Source organism: Mirounga leonina, unplaced genomic scaffold, assembly GCF_011800145.1.
Source record: "Mirounga leonina isolate KUSES-001 unplaced genomic scaffold, KU_Mleo_1.0 Mir_174, whole genome shotgun sequence".
NCBI lineage: Eukaryota > Metazoa > Chordata > Mammalia > Carnivora > Phocidae > Mirounga > Mirounga leonina.
This window is the reverse complement of record NW_023270451.1, coordinates 6,692,902-6,714,351: the sequence shown is the minus strand read 5'-3', so window position 1 is coordinate 6,714,351 and position 21,450 is coordinate 6,692,902. Positions and strand designations below refer to the sequence as shown.

General features: G+C 38.6%; 2 protein-coding genes across 5 annotated transcripts in view; one reads left to right on the top strand and one right to left on the bottom strand.

Annotated features, from left to right (window-relative positions):
* The window catches only part of PHTF2 (putative homeodomain transcription factor 2), a 114,245-nt gene extending 98,111 nt beyond the window's left edge, over window positions 1-16,134 (bottom strand). For 3 of the 4 annotated variants that reach the window (XM_035020436.1, XM_035020441.1, XM_035020440.1), the window contains exon 1: window positions 15,978-16,134. The gene's annotated coding sequence lies outside the window, so the exon portion shown is untranslated. Of the gene's footprint in view, window positions 1-13,263; window positions 13,863-15,977 lie in introns of those variants that run through there. The other variant, XM_035020438.1, reaches the window with a different exon arrangement.
* Window positions 16,135-16,496: 362 nt separating this feature from the next.
* Window positions 16,497-20,972, top strand: TMEM60 (transmembrane protein 60). The gene is made up of 2 exons (XM_035020442.1): window positions 16,497-16,707; window positions 20,283-20,972. Exon 2 carries the CDS (start codon window positions 20,333-20,335, stop codon window positions 20,732-20,734), a length of 402 nt encoding a protein of 133 aa, XP_034876333.1. The 5' UTR covers window positions 16,497-16,707; window positions 20,283-20,332; the 3' UTR covers window positions 20,735-20,972.
* The last annotated feature ends 478 nt before the right edge of the window (window positions 20,973-21,450 follow it).

Sequence of the window (21,450 nt, the reverse complement as noted above, 5' to 3'; positions counted from 1 at the left end):
AACTGAGCCACCCAGGCGTCCCTAAACTGACAATATTCTTCTAATCTGAGGGAATTTTCTATAAATCAAGAAACCAATAGTTCAATTTCCAGCCCATTCAAATCCATACCACAGAGAAAAGTACTCTATAAACATGCTACAACTACTACTTAAACCAGAATCATTAGCTCAACTACGTATAGTTTATTCTTTTCATTTTTGCCTTATCTTTTCAACAATAAAAGGCCAGAGTAGGTGCTCAACAACTGCAACTATTCCATTTCTCTTCTCTCTGTCACAGCAAAGCTTTGCTATCTCTTCCAATTCCTCCACCCTCTCTCTTCAATCCAACCATGCCTTTACTCCCCACACCCTACTGAAAGCTCTCTTTAAGGATACCAATGACTTCTAGTTGCTAAATCCAATGGTCATTGTACTCAACCTACCTGCAGTATATGATGTAGCCGATTATGTTCCCTCCTCTTGGAACACTTTATTTATGCCGCTTCTTATTTATGTAGCTTCTAGGAAACCTCTCTTGGGTTTGCTCCTAACTGTCTGGCTACTACTCAGTTTCTTTGCTGGCTTTCTTCTTCTCCCTGAGCTCAGCACTTGGACATCTTCTCTGGCTTTATTTAGTCCCTTGATGATCACTTCAGGTACCTTGGTTTAAATACCAGGTATGTAGATTCCATCGGCAGCCTAACCTGTCCCCTAAATCTACTGGTTTAGAAAAACTCAGATAAAAGTTTCCTTACTTAAGGACGTCTCAGAGCCTTCTCCTGTGCATTATAAATATCCAAAAGAAGAGTATGTACACGTTATGTCTTACACTTATTTAGAACAGAATCTTTTCCTCATGATGCATCTTGTGAGACATACAATTAACTAAGCCACTAAATATAGCATACTAAGCTGTCTTTCAAGTAGTTCCAAATTCCCACAGCATGAATTAATTATATAAAAATGGGCAAACTTTCCCTCTGATTTTACAGAGGTAATAACTGAGTTTGAAGTTTTCAAGGCAGCTCACTCCATTAAAAGAGTTTGCCTCAGTTTTCCTTATGCAGAGAGAAATTATGTCTCTCTTAAGCTCCATTCACCTGTATTAGCTATACACTCTAAATGAGTACAAAATATATTTACCACATCTTCAGGCTTCGAATAAAATAATATAATAAATATATACTATTGTTAATCTTTCTTTTCCCAGACTAAATGTTGGTAGCTCCTTCAACTGTTCTTCATAGAACATGATTTCCATTCCTCTCACCATCCAAGTCATCCTCCTCCCCAGATAAGATATAAATAATTCCTGAAATCTAGTTGGTCAACAAAATAATCTGTTTATCTGAAGAATACAAAACACAGTAGACTTATAACTTCTATTAATTGGGACAGGGTCACTTGGTTATGCAGCTTAAGAATATATTCACTTTTTTATTCTTAGCAGCCATGACACTGCTTAACTCAATAATCCTTTCTGAAAATAAAGGTGTATTACACAGATCCACACACAATACATACTCATATATACACATTTAGCTATGTCCACTAAGAGGGCCTAGAAGCAATGATTCCTTAGTAGCAATAAGCACATGTAGCAACCAGATCTCTAAATACCATTCTACAGTAAAAGAAACCAAGGCTGCTTAGAGAAATGTCTGATTCTAGTTGGCACAGAGACAGTACAAAATGATTCTGGAACATCTCATGGGGTCAGAAGTTAAGAAGGCTCAAAGAATGATAGGGACATTGCCAAAAGTTAAAGTAAGAATCAATGAGTCTATACTGATATGAATGAATGAATGAATGAATGAGAGGGAAGCTTTTTGATATAGCAGGAAGCCAGCTAACACAGAAGAAATTAGAGAATTAGGAAAAAAAAAAGTCACCATTTGGCAACAATCTTTTTTCCCAGTTTTACTGAGATATAATTGATACAGAACACTGCATAAGTTTAAGTTGTACAACATGATTTGATATATGTATATATTGTGAAATGATCACAATAAATTTGGTTAACATCAATTACCTCAATTACAATTTTTTTCCTTGTGATGAGAACTTTTTTTGGGGTAGGCTCTACACCCAACGTGGCACTTGAACTCACAACCCCTAGATCAAGAGTTGCATGCTCTACTGACTGAGCCAGTCATGCACCTCTATGATAAGAACCTTTTTTTTTTTTTTTTTTAAGTAGGCTTCATGTCCAGCGTGAAGCCCAATGTGGGGCTTGAACTCATAACCCTGAGACCAAGACTTGAGCTGAGATCAAGAGTCAGACACTTAGCCAACTGAACCAACCCAGGCACCCCTGTAATGAGAACTTTTAAGCAACCATCTTAATAATGGATTCATGTAAGAAACAGCAATAAATATTAAAGCTAACACACAAGTTTGAGAGTAATAGGATATTTACATAATCAAAATATCTCCAAAGATATTTACTAGCTACAAAGAGTGACTCTGGAGAAACCTGGCAGGTGTCACCTTAACTAAATGATCAAAGTTATCATCACCTGTAACATGAGAAATTGCAGCATTTGCTTCTTGATATAATGTACTGTGAAAAACACAACATTATATCTGTGGTATCCCTGCCCAAAGTATATAACCTGAATCCAATCATGGGAGAAAAATCAACCAAACTAAAACGGAAGGCCATTCAACAAAATAACATCTTAACACTTCAAAAAATGTCAGTATCATGAAATACAAAGAAAGGCTTAAGAAATATTCCAGTTTAAAGGAAACTAAAGAGACCTGAAGACTACATACAGAATGTGATCCTGGATTTTCTTTTGCTATCTGAAGAGTATTGTGACAACTGGTGAAATGTGAATAAAATCAGCAGATTAAATAATAGTTATTGTATCCATGTTAATTTCCTGATTTTTGATCACTTGCACTTTGCTTATGTTGGTGAATCGTCTTGTTTTTAGGAAATAAAACTGAGGTATGTGGAAGTAAAGGAGTATCATGACTCAAATGAGTCAGGAAAAAAATAATATATATATACATATACGTGTATGTGTGTGTGTACACATATGGATAAAAGGATAAAGCAAATGTAGGAAAATGTTAATATACAGTTAATCTTGGTTGAAGGGCACACAGAAATTCTTTATACTATTCTTTTTTAAAGATTTCATTTATTTTAGAGAGAGAGAAAGCATGAACAGGGGGAGGGACAGAAGGAGAGGCAGAGAGAGAATCCCAAGTAGACTCCCCACTGAGCGTGGAGCCTGATGCAGGGCTCAACCTCAGGACTCCAATATCATGACCTGAGCCTAAATCAAGAGTCAGATGCTCAACCAATGGAGTTACCCAGGCACCCCTATACTTTTCTTATATAACTTCCTTAAAGTTTGAAATTATGTCAAAATAAAAAAGAAATAGCTATAATAAGCTTTAATTCAGTTTTAAAATACCTCCTTTTTCATGTTAATTTTCTATACACAAACTATCAACTTAATATACATAAAGCCGTCCTCAAGCTTATTTTCTCATTTAGTATGGTTGCAGTGATGGAAAAGAATAGGATAAGCACAAGAGAACTATCCCTATGTTTTGATTTTACAAATTTACAAATCCACCTCCATCAAAAGAAAAAGGTCATACTCAGTTGCCTATGATCAATGAGGAGACAGATTTTTAGATACACTCTTCTAATATCTTAAAGCCCATTTCCTCCAGAGATTTTTAACAGTGTATTTAATACCTATTACTTCAAAGGTTAAGTTAAAATGATTGCTCAAAATATAAACTAAAACTCTGGATCATAGCAGCATTTTTAGTCATTGTTACAAGTATTTTCCAATGATGATAAAAACTGAATAATTATACTCTTAGAGAAATAAACACTTCTCATTAATTTCCCCTAGTAATAATCTAGTCACGTTTTTCACACTCACACAATTTTTTTTTTTTTAAAGATTTTTATTTATTTATTTGACAGAGAGAGAGATAGTGAGAGCAGGAACACAAGCAGGGGGAGTGGGAGAGGGAGAAGCAGGCTTCCTGCCGAGCAGGGAGCCCGATGTGGGACTCGATCCCAGGACCCTGGGATCGTGACCTGAGCCGAAGGCAGACGCTTAACGACTGAGCCACCCAGGCGCCCCACACTCACACAATTTTTGTCATGAGAACTGGGTTTATAAAAGAAGAAAATGCAATTAGTTGCTCACCTTTTAACTCATCATACTTTCATACATTTGTTTTAAACGAAATAGAAACGGTAAGGGGGATGAACATAGACACATTCATCCAGTCAAAACATACGGTATATTTTGGTTCTGGATATGCAAAGCTAATACATTCTGAAATCATGGGACTTAATTAAAACAATAAAAAAATGGTACTTTATGTACTTACTTTAAAACTTAATATACAGGGACTTCCATTTCTAACCATGATGGAGTATCAGGGACCAGATTAATCTCCCCATCTTAAATACTAAAAACATGGACACAATAGTGAAAAGTTTTCAGACATTGGGCAACAGGCAGCACAATCTCTGAAAGAGGCAATAAAAGTAAGCCGGATGACTTCCCAAGGGTAGAGTTTCCGGGATACAATACTAAGATAGGAAAATCAGATCCAGACAGACTCCCCAAATTGAGAAGACAGATAAGGGGGTTCAGGGATACCAAGGCAGCTACAGTTCCCAGGGCAAAGTACCAGGAAGGAGAAAAAAGCACAAAGAAAGCTCTGGAATTCTGTAGAACATTTCCTCTGAGTCTCCTGCTGAATACTGATCAGCACATGTATGCAAGGAAACTATCTGAAACCAGGGATAGAACCACCAGAAAGGAGCAAGGAGAACAATTACCAAAGTTCACCTAGGGATGATAAGAGTTCACAGAGTGAAGAAATCCTGTAACAATGGGCAATAGCTAGAATATCCAGAAGGGCATTGTGCCTGTACTAGGAACAAATTAGCCTTGTACTAAAGGATGCTCAGGTCTCACCTAACGAAACTTAAAAAACAAGCCTTAGAAAATTAAACTGTTTCTAAGTAACTTAACTATATCTCAGAAGAAATCTCAAAATATTAAAAATAATACAAAGGAAAGGCAGCTCCAAACAACAAAATTCACAATGTCTGATATCCAAACAAAAATTAGCAAGCATGCAAAGAAAAAGGAAAATACAATCCATCATAAGGAGAAAAATCAGTTCTAAAAACGGACCCAGGAATAACAGAAGTGATAGGATAAGTAAGGAAGGACATTAAAACCGGTGTCTTATATAAAACATTGCTGAAAAAAATTAAAGGAAGCAAAAGTAAGTGGAAAGCAACCTTATGTTCATGGATTGGAAGACTTAGTATTATTAAAGAAGTCCACACTATCCAAAGTGATCTACAGATTCAGTGCAATTTCTATCAAAATTCCACAGTATTTTTTTGCAAAAATAAAAAATCCATCCCGGGGCGCCTGGGTGGCTCAGTCATTAAGTGTCTGCTTTCGGCTCGGGTCATGATCCCAAGCGTCCTGGGATTGAGCCCTGCATCAGGCTCCCTGCTCAGCAGGAAGCCTGCTTCTCCCTCTCCCACTCCCCCTGCTTGTGTTCCCTCTCTCGCTGTGTCTCTGTCAAATAAATAAATAAAATCTTAAAAAAAAAAAAATCCATCCTGAAATTCATACGGAATCTCAAGGGACCCCAAATAGACAAAATAATTTTGAAAAAGAGGAAGAAAGTAGAAGGACTCACAATTTATTTCAAAACATATTACAAAGCTATACTAACCAAAACAGTGTACTACTGACATAAAGGCAGACAAAAAGACCAATGGAATAGAACAGAGTCCAGAAATAAACCCTCACATATATGGTCAAATGATCTTTGACAAGAATGCAAAGACTACTCAGTGCAAAAGAATACACTCTTCGACAACTGATGCTGGGAGAACTAGAGAGTCACGTGCAAAAGAATGCACGTGACTCTCTAGTTACAGAAATTAACAAAAAATGAATAAAGAGCTAAAACTATTAAACTCCTAGATTAACTAAGGGGCAAAACTCCAGGATTTTGGACTTGGCAATGATTTCTTGGATATGACACCAAAAGTACAGACAACAACAGCAAATATAAATAGGACTATATCGAACTTAAAACTTTTATGCATCAAAGGCTACAATCAACAGAGTGAAAAGCATATAGAATGGAAGAAAATATTTGCAAATTATATAACTGATAAGGAGTTAATAACCAGAATATATAAAGAACTCCTTCTTAACAACAAAAAATCACTCAATTAAAACACAGGCAAAAGACCTGAATAGACATTTCTCCAAAGATGATGTACAAATGCCAACAAGCATATGGAAAGGTGCTCAACATCCCTAGTCATCAGGGAAATACAAATCAAAACCATGAGATATCATTTCACACCCATTAAGATAGCTACTATCAACAAAACTGAAAATAACAACTGTTGGCAATGATGTAGAAAAACTGGAACTCTTTTGTACTGTTAGTGGAATGGTAAAATAGTGCAACCACTATGGAAAACAGTATAGAGGTTCCTCAAAAAATTAAAAACAGAATTACCTTATGACCCAGCAATCCCACTTCTGGATATATATCTAAAAGGAGTGAAGGCTTGGTCTTGAAAAGATATTTGCATACCCATGTTCAGAGCAGCACTATCCACAATAACCAAGAGGTAGAAGTAAGCCAAACATCTACCAATGGATCACTGGATACAGAAAATGATGTATATACGTACAATAAGATATTATTCAGCCTTAAAGGAAATCCTGTCATAAACTACAACATGGATGAATCTTGAGGACATTATGCTAAATGAAATAAATCAGTCACAAAAAGACAAATACTGTATGATTCCATTTATATAAGGTACCTAGTATAGTCAAATTCATAGAGACAGAAAGTAGAAGAGTAGGTACCTGGATCTGGGGGGAGAAGAAAAGAGGAGATATTTCAGATTTGTAAGATGAAAAAGTTCTGGGGCGCCTAGGTGGCTCAGTCAGTTAAGCATCTGCCTTCGGCTCAGGTTGTGGTCCCAGGGTCCTGGGATCAAGCTCTGCATCGGGCTCCCTGCTCAACAGGGAGCCAGCTTCTCCCTCTCCCTCTGCCTGCCACTTCCCCTGCTTGTGTGTGCTCTCTCTCTCTCTCTGTGTCAAATAAATAAATAAAATCTAAAAAATTTTTTTTTAAAAAAGATGAAAAAGTTCCAGACAGTTGTTTCACAACAATGTGAATATACTTAAAACTCTCAAATTGGTTAAGTAAAAAGGGTGAAAATGGTTAAGATGGTAAATTTTATGTGACGTATTTTTAACCATGATTTAAAAAAAAAAAAAAAAACCCGTCTATTATAGACTCCATATATTTAAGAAAGTAAAAGAAGAAAACATGACCACTGTTAAGGAAAGACATGGAAGATATAAACAAGATTCAAATCAAACTTTTAGAGATGAAAAATACAATGTTTAACGAGAAAAATACAATGGATAAGATTAACAGCAGATTAGAAATCAGTAGAAGAAAATGTTAGTAATTTTGAAGACATAGCAATAGACATTCAAATTGAAACAAGGAGGGGAAGAAAAAAACCCAAAAAACAAAAAAACCCAGGATCAGTTAGGTGTGGAACAATATCTATTTGTCAATGTATGTGTAACTGGAGTACCAGAATGAAAGGAGAGAGTGAAGGAAGAGAGAAAAACTATTTGAAGAAATAATGGCCAAAATTTTTCTAAATTTGATGACAATGACAAATCCACACACCCAAGAAGCTCAACTAACCCTAAGCATAAGAAACATAAAACTACACCAAAGCACATCATAATAAAAGTGCTTTAGGGCGCCTGGGTGGCTCAGTTGGTTAAGCGACTGCCTTCGGCTCAGGTCATGATCCCGGAGTCCTGGGATCGAGTCCCACATCGGGCTCCCGGCTCAGCAGGGAGCCTGCTTCTCCCTCTGACCCTATCCCTTCTCATGCTGTTTCTCTCTCTCTCTCAAATAAATAAATAAATAAAAGCTTTAAAGAGTGCTTTAAACCAGTGGTAAAGAGATCATTCTAAAAGTAGCCAGAGACCAAAAACACTTTCAGTATAAAGAAATAAAGATAACAGTAGATTTCATGTCAGAAAAATGCAAATGAGAAAATAGCGGAGCATCATTAAAGTCGTATCATTAAAGTCCTGAAAGAAAAAAACTGTCCATCTAGAATTCTATACCCAGTAAAAATACATTTGAAAACTGAAGTACAAAAAAAAAGGGGGGGGGGTTCAGACATATAAAAGCTGAAAAAATTCTCAGCAGTAGTTCAACTTACAATAAATGCTAAAGGTAATCATAGGCAGAAGGAAAATGATACCAGATGGAAAAGGAATTTCAAAGGAAAGAAGAGCCTTGAAAATGGGACAAATGTGGGTAAAAATAAGAGTGCTTTCCTAAATATCATTTTTAAATCCACTTAAGAGAACTGACCATTTAAAGCTAAAAAACTAAAACCATATTGTGGGATTTAAACATATGTACAACTAAAATGTATGACAACAACACAAGAATGAAAAGGAGAAATAGAACTATAGTGTTTTAAGGTTGTTATATAATATGTGAAGTGGTATTTTACCCAAAAACAGACTGTGATAAGTTAGATATATATAAACAAACAAACAATAAACCCAAAAAACAAACCAAAACAAAAACCTATAGATGATAAAAAGCAAAAAAAAAAAAAAAAAAAAAAAAAAGATATAAAGGAGAGTCATAAAAAATACTCAAATAATACAAAGTAGAAGGCAAAGAGCAAAAACAAAACAGATGGGACAAATAAAACACAAATCACAAGATAACAGATTTAAACCCAACAATATCAATAATCACATTAAATATAAGTGGTCTAAACTAAAAAGCAAGAATTAGAAAACTGGATTAAAAAACGAAGACTGAACTATATGCCATCTACCAGAAACTACTTCAAATACACACAAATGGATAAAAGTAAAATGATGGAAAAATATGCACCATGCTAATACCAATCAAAAGAAAGCTAGAGAGGCAATATTGTCAAAGTAGATTTCAGAGCAAAGCATACTACCAGAAATAAAGAGAGCCATTTCACAATGATAAAGGGATCCAATTCATCAAGAAATCACAACAATCCTAAATATGCATACATCTAGTAAGAGAACTTCAAAATATACAAAGCCAAACTGATGAAAGTATAAGCAGAAACTGGCAAGTCCAAAATGATATTCAGAGATTTCAATACCCTTCTCTCAAAAACTGCTAGAACAAGTAGACATAAAATCAGTAAGGATAGAGAAAACTTGAGCAATTCTATCAATCAAGTTGATCTGACGTTTAAACCACTCCACCCAACTTTCTTTTCACGTGCACATGAATCATTTACCAAGACAGACCATATTCTGGGCCATAAAACAGTCTCAATAAATTTAAAATGATTCAAATCTTACAATGTATGTTCTCTGAGCACAATGAAATTAAATCAGAAATCAATACCTAAAAAATCCCATGTGCATACTCATTTGTAACCAATGGGGTCAAAGAAGGAATCACAAATAAAATCAGCAAGGATTTCTGAACTGAACAAAAATGAAAATACAACGTATCAAAATTCACGGGATGTAGCCAAAGCACTATTTAGAGGGAAATTTTACAGCATTAAACATTTATATCAGAAGACAATAAATTAATGAGCTAAGTTTTTAAGATACAAGCAAATAAAATGCAAAGTGAAGAACAGAAAGAAAATAATAAAGAATAGAAATCAGTGAAATTGAGAACAAAAAATCAATAAAGAAAACCAAAAGCTGCTCCTTTGAAAATCAATAAAACAGACAAATCTCTAGCCAAACTGAAAAGGAAAAAAAATGAAAAAATACACAAATTAACAATCAGGAACGAGAGAGGGGACATAGCCATAGATCTTATAACATTAAAAATATAATAAGAGAATATTATGAACAATTTTATGCCAATTTAACAACTTAGATAAAACAGACAAACTCTTTGAAATAACCTATTGCTGCACCTGGATGGAGCAGCCCATTAAGCATCCAATTCTTGGTTTCAGCTCAGGTCATGATCTCAGGGTCGTGAGATGGAGTCCCGAGTCCAGCTCTGTGCTCAGCATGGTCTGCTTAAGACTCTCTCCCCTCTCCCTCTGCCCCCCCACCCCTACTCATGCTCTCTCTCTCTAATAAATAAATCTTTAAAAAAAGATACAAACTATTGATGTTCATTCAAATACAAATAAATAAACTAAGTAGTCCTCTATTGATGAAAATAAAGTAGTTGTTAAAACCTTTCCTACGGGGTGCCGGGTGGCTCAGTCGTTAAGCGTCTGCCTTCGGCTCAGGTCATAATCCCAGGGTCCTGGGATCGAGTCCCGCATCAGGCTTCCTCCTTGGTGGGAAGCTTGCTTCTCTCTCTCCCACTCCCCCTGCTTGTGTTCCTCTCTTACTGTGTCTCTCTCTGTCAAATAAATAAATAAAATCTTTAAAAAAATAAATAAATAAAACCTTTCTCACAAAGAAAACTCTAGGTATAGGTATATAAGTCACTTAGTACTATCTTAAGTTTAAGATACATGGACGGATCTAATATTTATTAATTATCATCATGTGCTGGCATTAAGAATATAATTTTAATAGGACTTATTAGTATTCAGCAACATCATTCTAGAAGGAAGTTGTGTGAAGAACTGATTAATATGAGGCTAAATTAAAACCAAGGAGACTAAATAATCTGGGGGAAAAATGATGAGTACCTAAAATAAGTCAGTGGCAATGAGGGGTGGGTGTTGGGACAGGGCATGGTTAAAAGATGGATAGCTAGTAAAGAGAAAGACCAGTAAAGAGAAAGACCAGATGAAGTTATTGACTGGATATGAAAGGTACAGACAGTGAAAGAGTAAGGATGCTCCATGATTCCTGGCTTGAACAACAGAAGAACTATTCATTAGGATTGGGAATACAGAGGAGAAACAGATCTGGGAACAAGAAGATATGTTTATTTTCCAACATATAATACATTTAGACATTCACTGCCCAAAAGATATATAGTAGGCAATGAGATATATGGAATCAATACTTGGGAAATATATGTAGTTAAATTAACCGGCTCTATCTCCCAAGATTACTTGCAATTAAAGCCTTCTCTATGACTGTAAAATTAATGGCTTTTATCTGTTGGAAGAATTTCAGAGATAAGAATGTGGCTAAGGGATTTGAGGAAAAAAGTCCCTTTCCGTGTATATAGTAAACTCACAGTACAAGAGACCCAATTTCAGTATTCTTTTTATTGCCATTTAGAATAGCAAAATCTTATTTACTTTATCTGGTTTAATGAGTCTGACGTACTTTCTTCAGGAAAAAAAAATTGAGAATATGACGCCCTTTCCCTATCTTTTCCCTTGTTTTGTATGTGGCTGCAATGACTTGTTTTTTTAATTCAACTGTGCCTATTGCCTGTGTAACACCCTATCGTCTCCTCTTAAGGTTTTATTTGTTTGTTTGCCATTTTCTGGCTCTCCTTACTCTGTTTGAGAATTGTATTTTTTTAAAAAAAAACACATCTGTTCAGGGCACCTGGGTGGCTCAGTCAGTTAAGCCTCCGACTCTGGATTTCCGCTCAGGTCACGATCTCAGGGTTGTGAGATTGAGCCCTGTCTCAAGATCCACAGCCAGTGTGGCGCCTGCTTAAGATTCTCTCTCTGCCTCTCCCTCTCTGCACCCCACCCTTTAAAATAAATGAATAAATGAATGAATGAATAAATAAAATAAAAATTACACCTATTCAACTTAGTCAAATAACAGCAACAACTGTTTTTTGAACATGTCTTATAAGCCAGACAATGTGTCAAGTACTTTACGTACATTAGCTAATTTAATTCTCAAAATCTTGCACAGTATCTCCATTTTATGATTAAATAAAACTGAACCTCGAAAAGATTACATAATGAGCCCAAAGTCACACAACTGATGGACTGTAGAACTGAGACTTGAACGTAGGTCTGCAGAGCACCAAAATTCGTGCCACACAACTTTAGTTTTTTGCTATCTGTAACAGACCTTTTATGGAATGTTTTACTAAGGTGCTTTCATTTATGCAACAAATATCAGTGCCTACTACATACCTTCAAAACTTCTATAGAAACACTTTTTTTTTTTTTGTAGAAACACTTTTAACAGTCCTTTCCCCCTACTGTTTCTGAAACTGGAAAGCTGCATACAGTGCACTTTTTCTCTCCTTTACTTCCTCTCATTAAATGTCAAATTCAATCATGTTATGATTATTATCAGGTAGTGGTTCAGCCACAGCCATTTCCTGCCCAGTTCCTGTTCACCACTCAGAATGAAGTCCAGCATATTTTCTTTCCTAGTACTCTAAAACTACCTGGTCTAGGAAGCAGTCCGTTTTTCTCATGTGAAATCTGATCTTTGTGTCATTTTAGCAATTTGTATGAGAATAACAAGTTGGAATACAAAAGCAGCTTTCCTAAATGGCATTTAATATTTTCAACTTAGATAATTCTGGTCATGAATTTACATGTCATACATGTACATACATACATTACATATAAATCTACCTTTATAAATCCAGTGGAAGTATTCATGGGTCTGTGCTAACCTGAAGGGAAGATTTACACATGGGACTTTTTCTCAGATTTTTTTAAGAACAGCCCCAATTTGAAACATTCTGTCTCACCGTTACATCTCAAATTTGGATTCAGAAAAGGCAGTCAGCATATATACAAAGGGTAGTTTGCAATAGTGGCCCTATGTGGCTACATACTCGGTAAAAGGGTTAAGGGAAGCAACAGTCACTTTAAGATTCTTCTTTTTAAAGTAATCCCAAAATACATTCCACAAATTATGTGCAAATGCCTCTAGTGGTGGTGTAAGTCTTCCTTTATAGCTCAGAATGAACTACTGCAATGAAATAATGAAAGTGCTTAGCTGGACACGTTTGGAAAAGAAGTTTTAATTGTCACTGGGGAAAAAAAGTCTTAAACGGTAAATATTAAATAAAAATGTAACAATTCCCAAACCGTTGAGGATTTCCTATAATTTTAATCAAAATTGGGTAGTACTCACCTTGCCTAGCCACATTTATACACAATTACCATTTAAATTTTGGCCTTCACAAATACTTTTTATACAAAGCTACCATTACTTGCCATTCCCTCAACAATCCACATTCCTGTTCTGTGACCCCGCCTCCTGTTCTATCTGTGTAGGATGCCCTCCTTCCCCAACCATGAAAACTACTACTTACCCTTGAAGGCTCCAGTGGTAGCCACACCTCCAACCCCTTCTCCACTCCGCCTCTGAATATTATTCAGTCTTCTTTATTCAGGGCTTAGCAGTGTGCCAGTACTCTACATATTCTGTTTAATGCTTAATACTCCGCTTTGAAGTAATTCATCTCACTTAACAGATAAGAAAACTGAAGCTGAAAAAGGTTTACTATCATGTTAAAGGTCACAAAGCCAAACAGGAATTCAAATGCTGGTATGCCTAAACTTCAACTGAATTCTCTTCTATTAAATCACAAACTCTATGGCACTCTTCTATGGTATACACTGTATTGTATTATGATTATTTGTTTATTTCTCTCCCCCACTAACGACAGGACAGGTGACTCCATCCTTACATCCCCAACAATACTCAACAATGCCTACTATACAGTGACTCAAAGTGTTACTGAATATGTACAATATTCTTACTCAGTTTATGACTTTGCAGCATTAGTTTTCACTGATTAGTCTCTCCTTTGTACCAGGTCTCTACGAAGCCACTGTGGTGGTAAAACATACTGGCTTGGAATTTAGGCTTTGTAATCAGATTGCCTGGATTTGAATCCCACCTCCACCAACTTATGAGGTGAGAAATCTTGAACAAATGAGTTAACCGAAGTTTTGGTTAACTCATCTATAAAACAGAACAGTAATCACAGTACATGCCTCACAGCATTATAAAGATTAAACAAGACAGTATAGAAGCAATCCAACTATTTTTCGACCCTCATTTTTTCTACATGCCACCCTAAATTGTCTTTGGCTTAGTCTAGTGTAGCCTTTTTAATTACAAATTCCTTAAAATTTTATTAAATGGGCTGGCAAAAAGGTTCATAGGTTTAAAAATTGTTCAGGCCAAAAAAAGTAAAATAAAATAAAATTGCTCAGGCCAGGATGCCTGGCTGGCTCAGTCAGTAGAGCATGTGATTCTTGATCTCAGGGTTGTGAGTTCAAGCCCCACACTGGATGTAGAGCTTACTTAAACCAAACAAATAAACATTTAAAAAATAATAATAGAATAAAAAAATAAAAATTGCTCAGACCACCTACTTGATTTTTAGGGCCAACTGTCCACTGCCAGTTTGGACTCAAAAAAGAGTTTACTCTGGGAGGTTTGACTATACAAGAGTGCCCCCATTATACTTTTTTCTCTTACTATGTTTTCATGGCCTATCAGAAAGTGGTAAAAGTCAGAAAAGACACTTTCTACCTGACTAACACCTAACTTAATACTATTTGATGCATGCACACAACTAACCTGCATGGGAGACAGGCTATTTCCCCAGCCAGAAATTTTCCTGGAACCACCTTGTGTCTGGTCTCAGGCATGGCTCATTCTCCTCAGACCTCTAGATTGCTTTCCTCTGGAATCTGGAGGCTGAGCCACTACAACTGAACATTTCCTTCTCTTAAACTTAGCAATGTTTACTCCAAGAAGTTAGGATTTCAAATTGTTATGCTATTTTACAGCTCTTTAGGCTAAAGTGCATAGTTTCCAAATTCTCAGAATGCTCCCTTCCAACTTTAAAATGCTATGAAAAAATCCAGCTGGGGAGGAAACAAAAATTTTTTTAAACATACATGATCTCTAATAACAAGAGCAAATAAAGTGGCTATGCCCAAAGTCTTAGGGGGATAAAGAAAGAAAAATCCTAAAATATCTAGTTGGCTCAAGCTAACCAAAAACTAAAATCAAAGCACACAATTAACAAAATAACCTCAAAGTAGGCAGGATATACCATAAACAAAGACAGCAAGTATAAATTACAAAATATTTAATAATTCACGAATTTAAAAACTACTTGGTATATAAATACTTAGATTAATATATTATTCCAGATTCTGTACTTCCCAGGCTGTACATGATGATATAAAGCAGTTCGTTTTTTTTTTTTTTTTGGTCAGGCTAAAAATAAAGAGTGATGGATCAGTGACAGAATGATCTCCAAAGTTATAGAAGGAGGTTGAGTTTAGAAGTCATGACTCGAAGGAACAATACCAAAATACTGGCTGTCAATATCAGGCAGATAAAATAAGAAAAGGTAAAGCAAGCCGATGGACTGCAGTATTGTTTCCAGAGGGGAAAACAGCCCTTAAGGCCCCCGAGAGAATTTCAGCACCCGCTCCGCAGTGCTGGAATCAGAACTAAACTGTTGCCTGCTCAGTGGGTGCAGGGCAAAGACCCTCCCTCCAGCCTGCGTCCTGCGTGCGCACAGTCGCCCCCTCCGCCCGAGCCCACTCCTCCGGCGGCTAGCTGGCCTCCCCCGCCCGCCCGGGCTCCGCCACCCGATGCCCCTGCACGCCCTCCAGGACCCGGCGCGCCCCCAGCACCGCGCCAGGGGAAGGAAGCGGGGGAGAGGGGCCGCGAGAGGGGGCGGAGGGGCGGGAGGCGGCGCCGAGCTTCGGCCCGTCACCATTTAGGCTCGAGGACGGCACGGGCTCGGGAGGAGGGAGGCTGAGCCTCTGCCACCGGTCAAATGATGGGAGGGGACCGCGGTTGCCCCCGGCACGCAGGTGCCAGCGGCTGCCGGGGAAGTCACCGGCGGCGTAGGGCGATGCGTTGGCCCCGGAGCCCGCACCTCCATCCTGCCCTCCGCTTTCGTCCCTCGTCCTGCTCCATCCCCAGGATTCTGTCAGAACCCAACGACCTCCACACGGCCCGCCCAAGCACGGAGGTGATGCCGGCTCTTACCGTAGGAGCGGGCGCCGCGCCGCTAGGAGGCGGCTGGGGTGCGCGCGGGAGACTCCGAGGCGAGCGCCGCCGCCGCTGCGGGAGCCGGAGGAGTCACAACGAGGCTGCCGGCGGGAGCGCTGCCTCCAGAGCTGTCGCCCCACCCCCTCTCCCGCAGGATTTTGCGCCGGAGCGGGCAGTCTCCGCGCGCGGGCGGGGAGGGCGAGAGAAGGGGCGGGGCGCCCCTCGGGGGCGGAGCCGAGCGTTGGCTGGTCTGATTGGCGTCTGTGGGCCCAATGGGACCACGGATACTCCAGGCTGTGCTTAGACTGACTTTCCTCCTAGCCCGTAGCGGTAGGGAGGCGGGCCTAGTGGCTTCTCGTAGAGCAGCCTTTTTGACAAACCCGAACGTAAGAAAAGGTCGGTTGGTTCGCACTGGTGGCCAAATGGTCCAATTACCACAGGGAAAAGGGCCTCTGAAACTAGATTGGCATCCTCTCTACCTATAGGTAGAGAGGGTAGACCCAGGGGCGGTGGGAACCTGCCCCGGATGTGGGTGTGGCCCTGAGGTAGAACACAGAGCCACCACCGCGGTGGTTTGGGGAGGCGGAACTGAGATCTTTTTCTTGATTATCATGTGACGGGTTCTGGATTTAATGGAGGAGAAAGCGTGGAAAAGGCCAAGGATCCAAACTGGCGAGTTTTCTGATCTTCGCGCCCCTCCCCGCTCTCCGGCCAGCGGCGCTGCCAGGTGAGTCCCGGCTCCAATGGGCCGGCATTCTCCCGAGGTGCGTTTGCCCACCCGGTGCCCCGGAGCCGGCTTCCCGATGCCTCAGGGGGTTTGTCGCTGCCTCCCACCCCTTTACGCTTCCTGCCAAACGTACAGACACCTGCTTGGCACCAGGCTTCTGCGTGCGTTTTGGATCGTGTGCAAGAAACCGCGTTCAGCTCCCAAAATGTGCTGGGCCCAAAGCGCAGAATGGGAATAGTCCGAATTAGGGCGAAGCGTAGGTGTTGGAAGACTGAGGGCGAGGATAGTTTAGGAACGTCCTGAAGTTCTAGGGACAAGTAGGCCCCCAAATCATGTAAGTTGTGAGCAGAACGCTGTTCCTCTGAAGGAGGGTTAAGTTCGACAAGGCTGTTGAAGCGGGCGCCTTTCGAAAGCGACTCGTTATTTAGAGGAATTGTGTTGTGGGCTCCTAAGCAAAACTGTCTTTGGGATGGGGTGAGTTCATTTGGAAGAGTGCTGGCAGTAGCCAGGGAAGGAAATGGGGGTTGTGTAGACCGCACCGTGGGCACATTAATGAGTGCACACACAACTGCTAGATGCTGGAATTGTGGGCAGAGCCCTTTCGATTTCCATCTTGGGACAATGCAGAAGATTTTGACAATGGATGAGAAAGCATATGAACTAATACTTAACTATCTTCCTGGTACCAGAAGTAGTCACCTCAAATAGGACTTTACTAGAGCAAATTTTTGTTTTGGGGCATGCAGCCCCCTCTGTTGAGACAAAAGACGGCCAGTAGTAGGAAATAAATTACTTCAATTAATGAAGATTTATGAACAAGTAAAATTGGCGTTGTAACGCCCTGCATCTAGAATACTTCAGACCTCATTTAAATATCGGCATAGTGCTTCCCAGTTGAGGGCATTTTAGTGTAAGTGCGTACAGAACTTTGTTGCATCCCACATTATAAAACTCGAAGCCACAGGACTGTGCTCTTTCTATCATCCTTCCATCTCCGTCCCTGAAGTACCTGTGTTGAGTGCAGCAACCGTTTCTATGACCAGTTGCTTACTCAGTCCTATATGCAAAAATTTGAACCCTGACTTACCCAATGGCTGATGGAAAAGTTGTGTTTAAACAAGTGTATTGGGGCGCCTGGGTGGCTCAGTCCTTAAGCGTCTGCCTTCGGCTCAGGTCATGGTCCCAGGGTCCTGGGATCGAGCCCCTCATCAGGCTTCCTGCTCAGTGGGAGGCCTGCTTCTCCCTCTCCCACTCGCCCTGCTTGTGTTCCCTCTCTCACTCTGTCAAATAAATGAGTAAAACATTTTAAAAAAATAAGCAAGTGTATTATCATAAACTTTTTAAACGTTCACAAAAAATGGTCAGATAGATTGGAGATCAGGTTTGAGCAAACTTGATTTCCAGCATGAAATCCATTTGTAGTTAATAATCAGTTCACACTCTTTGCACCTCTTCTTCCAAATTCAGCCCCATATCCCACCATGGCAGCCTTTGGTCAGGAAAGGCGACCTGGAGAAAATGCCCTCCTGGGAGCAAAAGCATCTGCTTTTCATACTGCAGTATGAAGCATCCGATCTGCCAGCTAAGTAAACAAGTGCTAGCAGATGGGTGTCAGGGGAAAGGGGATTTAGGAGATCCGTAAGTCACTATTATAGTAAAACAGATACGCACTCTTGCCCCATGATAGCCACCCACTCTTTAAAGTAGTAGAGGTGTAGCAAACAATATCAAAATTAGTTTTATTTTTTTTAAGATTATTTATTTGAGAGCGAGAACGAGCGGGGGAGGGAAGAGGGAGAAGCAGACCTCCCACTGAGCAGAGAGCTTGATGTGGGGCTTGATCCCAGGACCCTGCGAGATCATGACCCCAGCCAAAGGCAGATGCCCAACCAACTAAGCCACCGAGGCGCCCCTCAAAGTTAGTTTTAAAATATAATTAATTAAACATGCTAGTCTAGGGCATTTTATTCATCTAGCCAGTTTCTTCACTTTTTCCTTGTTTCTTATTTCTTCCTGCATTTTTACTCCTACCCCTCATGCTTTTGCTACCCCACCACCTTCTGATGTTTACCTCTTTCCATCAGGTATCCTCTCTCCGTCTCTCTCTCCTTTGTGGCCTATTTCCCTCAGTTTATAATCATATTTAGATTCTTCCTTTACTGAAAAATTTCTTCCTGACCCTTTCTCAATCTCATTATATGTCTTGTCTTTCATCTTCTCTTCTTCAAATGTTTCAGAGAAATAAAGTGTTGTCAACTGTTTACATTTTGCTAACTCCTCACCCAACTGCTGCAGTCTGGCTTCTGATTTCCATTCTACTTACCCTTTTTCCAAATGGTCACAAGGTTGTTATAAAAAGCTTGAACAAGTATAGAACATACTATCAACCTGTATGTGAAGACTAAATAAATGCTTATACCTATGTATTATAGATTAATGTGTCCCAATCAAACTTCCAAGTTTTTAAGAATTAATGGTTTTAGCAGTGAAAAAAAAATGAAAGGGCAAAATATTCTGGAAAAGAAATCCATGAGTAGTAGGCACTAGTCCTTTCAGATATTAGAGTATATCCTAGAACATACCTAATCACAGTCATATAGTACTAGTGCAAAACAGAAATATAGGTCAGTAGGACAGATCTATAGACAGATCTTATATTTTAGGGATGTAAGAAATAACTTTCCGTTGCCTGGCTGGCTCAGTTGGTAGATCATGCAACTCTTGATCTCAGAGGCCTAAGTTCAAGCCCCACATTCTTTAAAAAAAGGGAGAGAGAGAGAGAGAGAAAGAGCCTAAATTATTGAATAATTTAGCATCTAATAATAACAAAATGTCAAAAGTTTAAGTGGTCTTGATTATTGGATAGCAAGTAGCAAAAAATCAGGATTTATACCACAAACCAAAAAATATATAATGAGTAGTATTAAAAAGAAAAATTCAGACTAATAGGTATTTATAAGAATTGCAGTGAGAAAATTTAATTTAAAAAGACCCACAGACTAAGCTGTGTGAAAATCCAGTATTACCAATATATTTTGTATTATTTAGCCCAAAGATCTCCTCACACTCTTAATTCTATTTAATATCTGAATTTTTGTTAACCATTCCCTCCTTATTAAAACTCTCCTCCCTTGACCTGATAAGCACTTCCTTTTTCACTACTTTTTGAATGCTTTTTCTTAGTACATCTTGAAATTGAATGAAAATTTATAGATGTACAGATGTACAAAAAGAATTTAAGAATATCCCTGAGGTACAGGAATAAAGTCATGAGTACCTGGACTTGAGTGACAGCAATGAAAAGGAACAGACTATTCTTGAGACATTTTGAATAGAGCTTACGCCCAGATGATATACTAAAAGTTTTATTGTATTTTGTCATGGCCTATAAGGAATGATGAATGTAATGTTGTCAAAGATGTCTACAAATTTTACAGGGTTTGAAAGGAAGAATAGAATGTTTTCAAAATTAGGAAATCTGTGAGTGGGGAAGAACAAGCTTTGTTCACCAGGAATGGAAGTGATTTTTTTTTTTCTGGTATCAAAACAATCCTGACTTTTTTTCCTTCTCTTAGGGTATATTTCCCTTTTTTCGACTCTGCAACAGCCTCTTTAAACTGTTTAAATGAGAATGTCCTTGGCTCAGAGAGTACTACTCACCTGGCTTTTCACATTACTCTTCTTGATCATGTTGGTGTTGAAACTGGATGAGAAGGCACCTTGGAACTGGTTCCTCATATTTATTCCAGTCTGGATATTTGATACTATCCTTCTTGTTATGCTGATTGTGAAAATGGCTGGGCGATGTAAGTCTGGCTTTGACCCTCGACATGGATCACACAATATTAAAAAAAAAGCCTGGTACCTCATTGCAATGTTACTTAAATTAGCCTTCTGCCTTGCACTCTGTGCTAAACTGGAACAGTTTACTACCATGAATCTGTCCTATGTTTTCATTCCTTTATGGGCCTTACTGGCTGGGGCTTTGATAGAACTTGGATATAACGTCTTTTTTGTGAGAGACTGACTTCTAAGGACATCATTCATTTTATTGCCGTTCAACAAGCTATCATTAAAGTGTTCTGAATCCTTGCAAGCTTGAAGAATACCAGAGAACTGAGAAAATAACCAAATGTAGTTTTATACTGCTTCCATAAAATAGTCTTTGTGAATCATGGACTTCTAGTCAATCCAAAGCTTATTCAATATTTCAGTTATTAATATCCTTATTATCCCTATATAAATAAAGTTTGTTTTTGACCTTATTTTTCTACTTGACTCTTAATAATCTGTTGTACATATGTGGTCAATTTTTAAAGTATATAAATAAGAAGTCTTTAATCTACATTATTTGGGTAGAAGTTTTAATAGATCATAGCCTCATTATGACCAAAGTAAATGATCATTTGTGCTTGTAAATTACGGAGGAAAAAAACCTAGTTACTGAAATAGTTGTGCCACTTCATGTTTACATTCAGAAGGAATCTGAGAGTTTGACAGATTTTTATCTAAGCTAACATCATTGCTACTTCTCCCTTTATGACCCATGAATTACAGGTGGCATATTAAAACAGAGCAGAGGCTTGCCTCTTCCTAAAGTTAGAGGGACCTTTCATCATGGTTGAATCAGGACAGTTCCTATTTATGCCTTTGTCCTGGGGTTCAGGAAGTTAGTGCCCCTTTCACTCTTTCTTTCTTTTTTTTTTTTTTTTAAAGATTTTATTTATTTATTTGACAGAGAGA

What these genes read in the sequence shown, in the direction of transcription:
- TMEM60 (XM_035020442.1), top strand. Translation starts at nt 20,333, where the DNA reads ATGAGAATGTCCTTGGCTCAGAGAGTACTACTCACCTGGCTTTTCACA.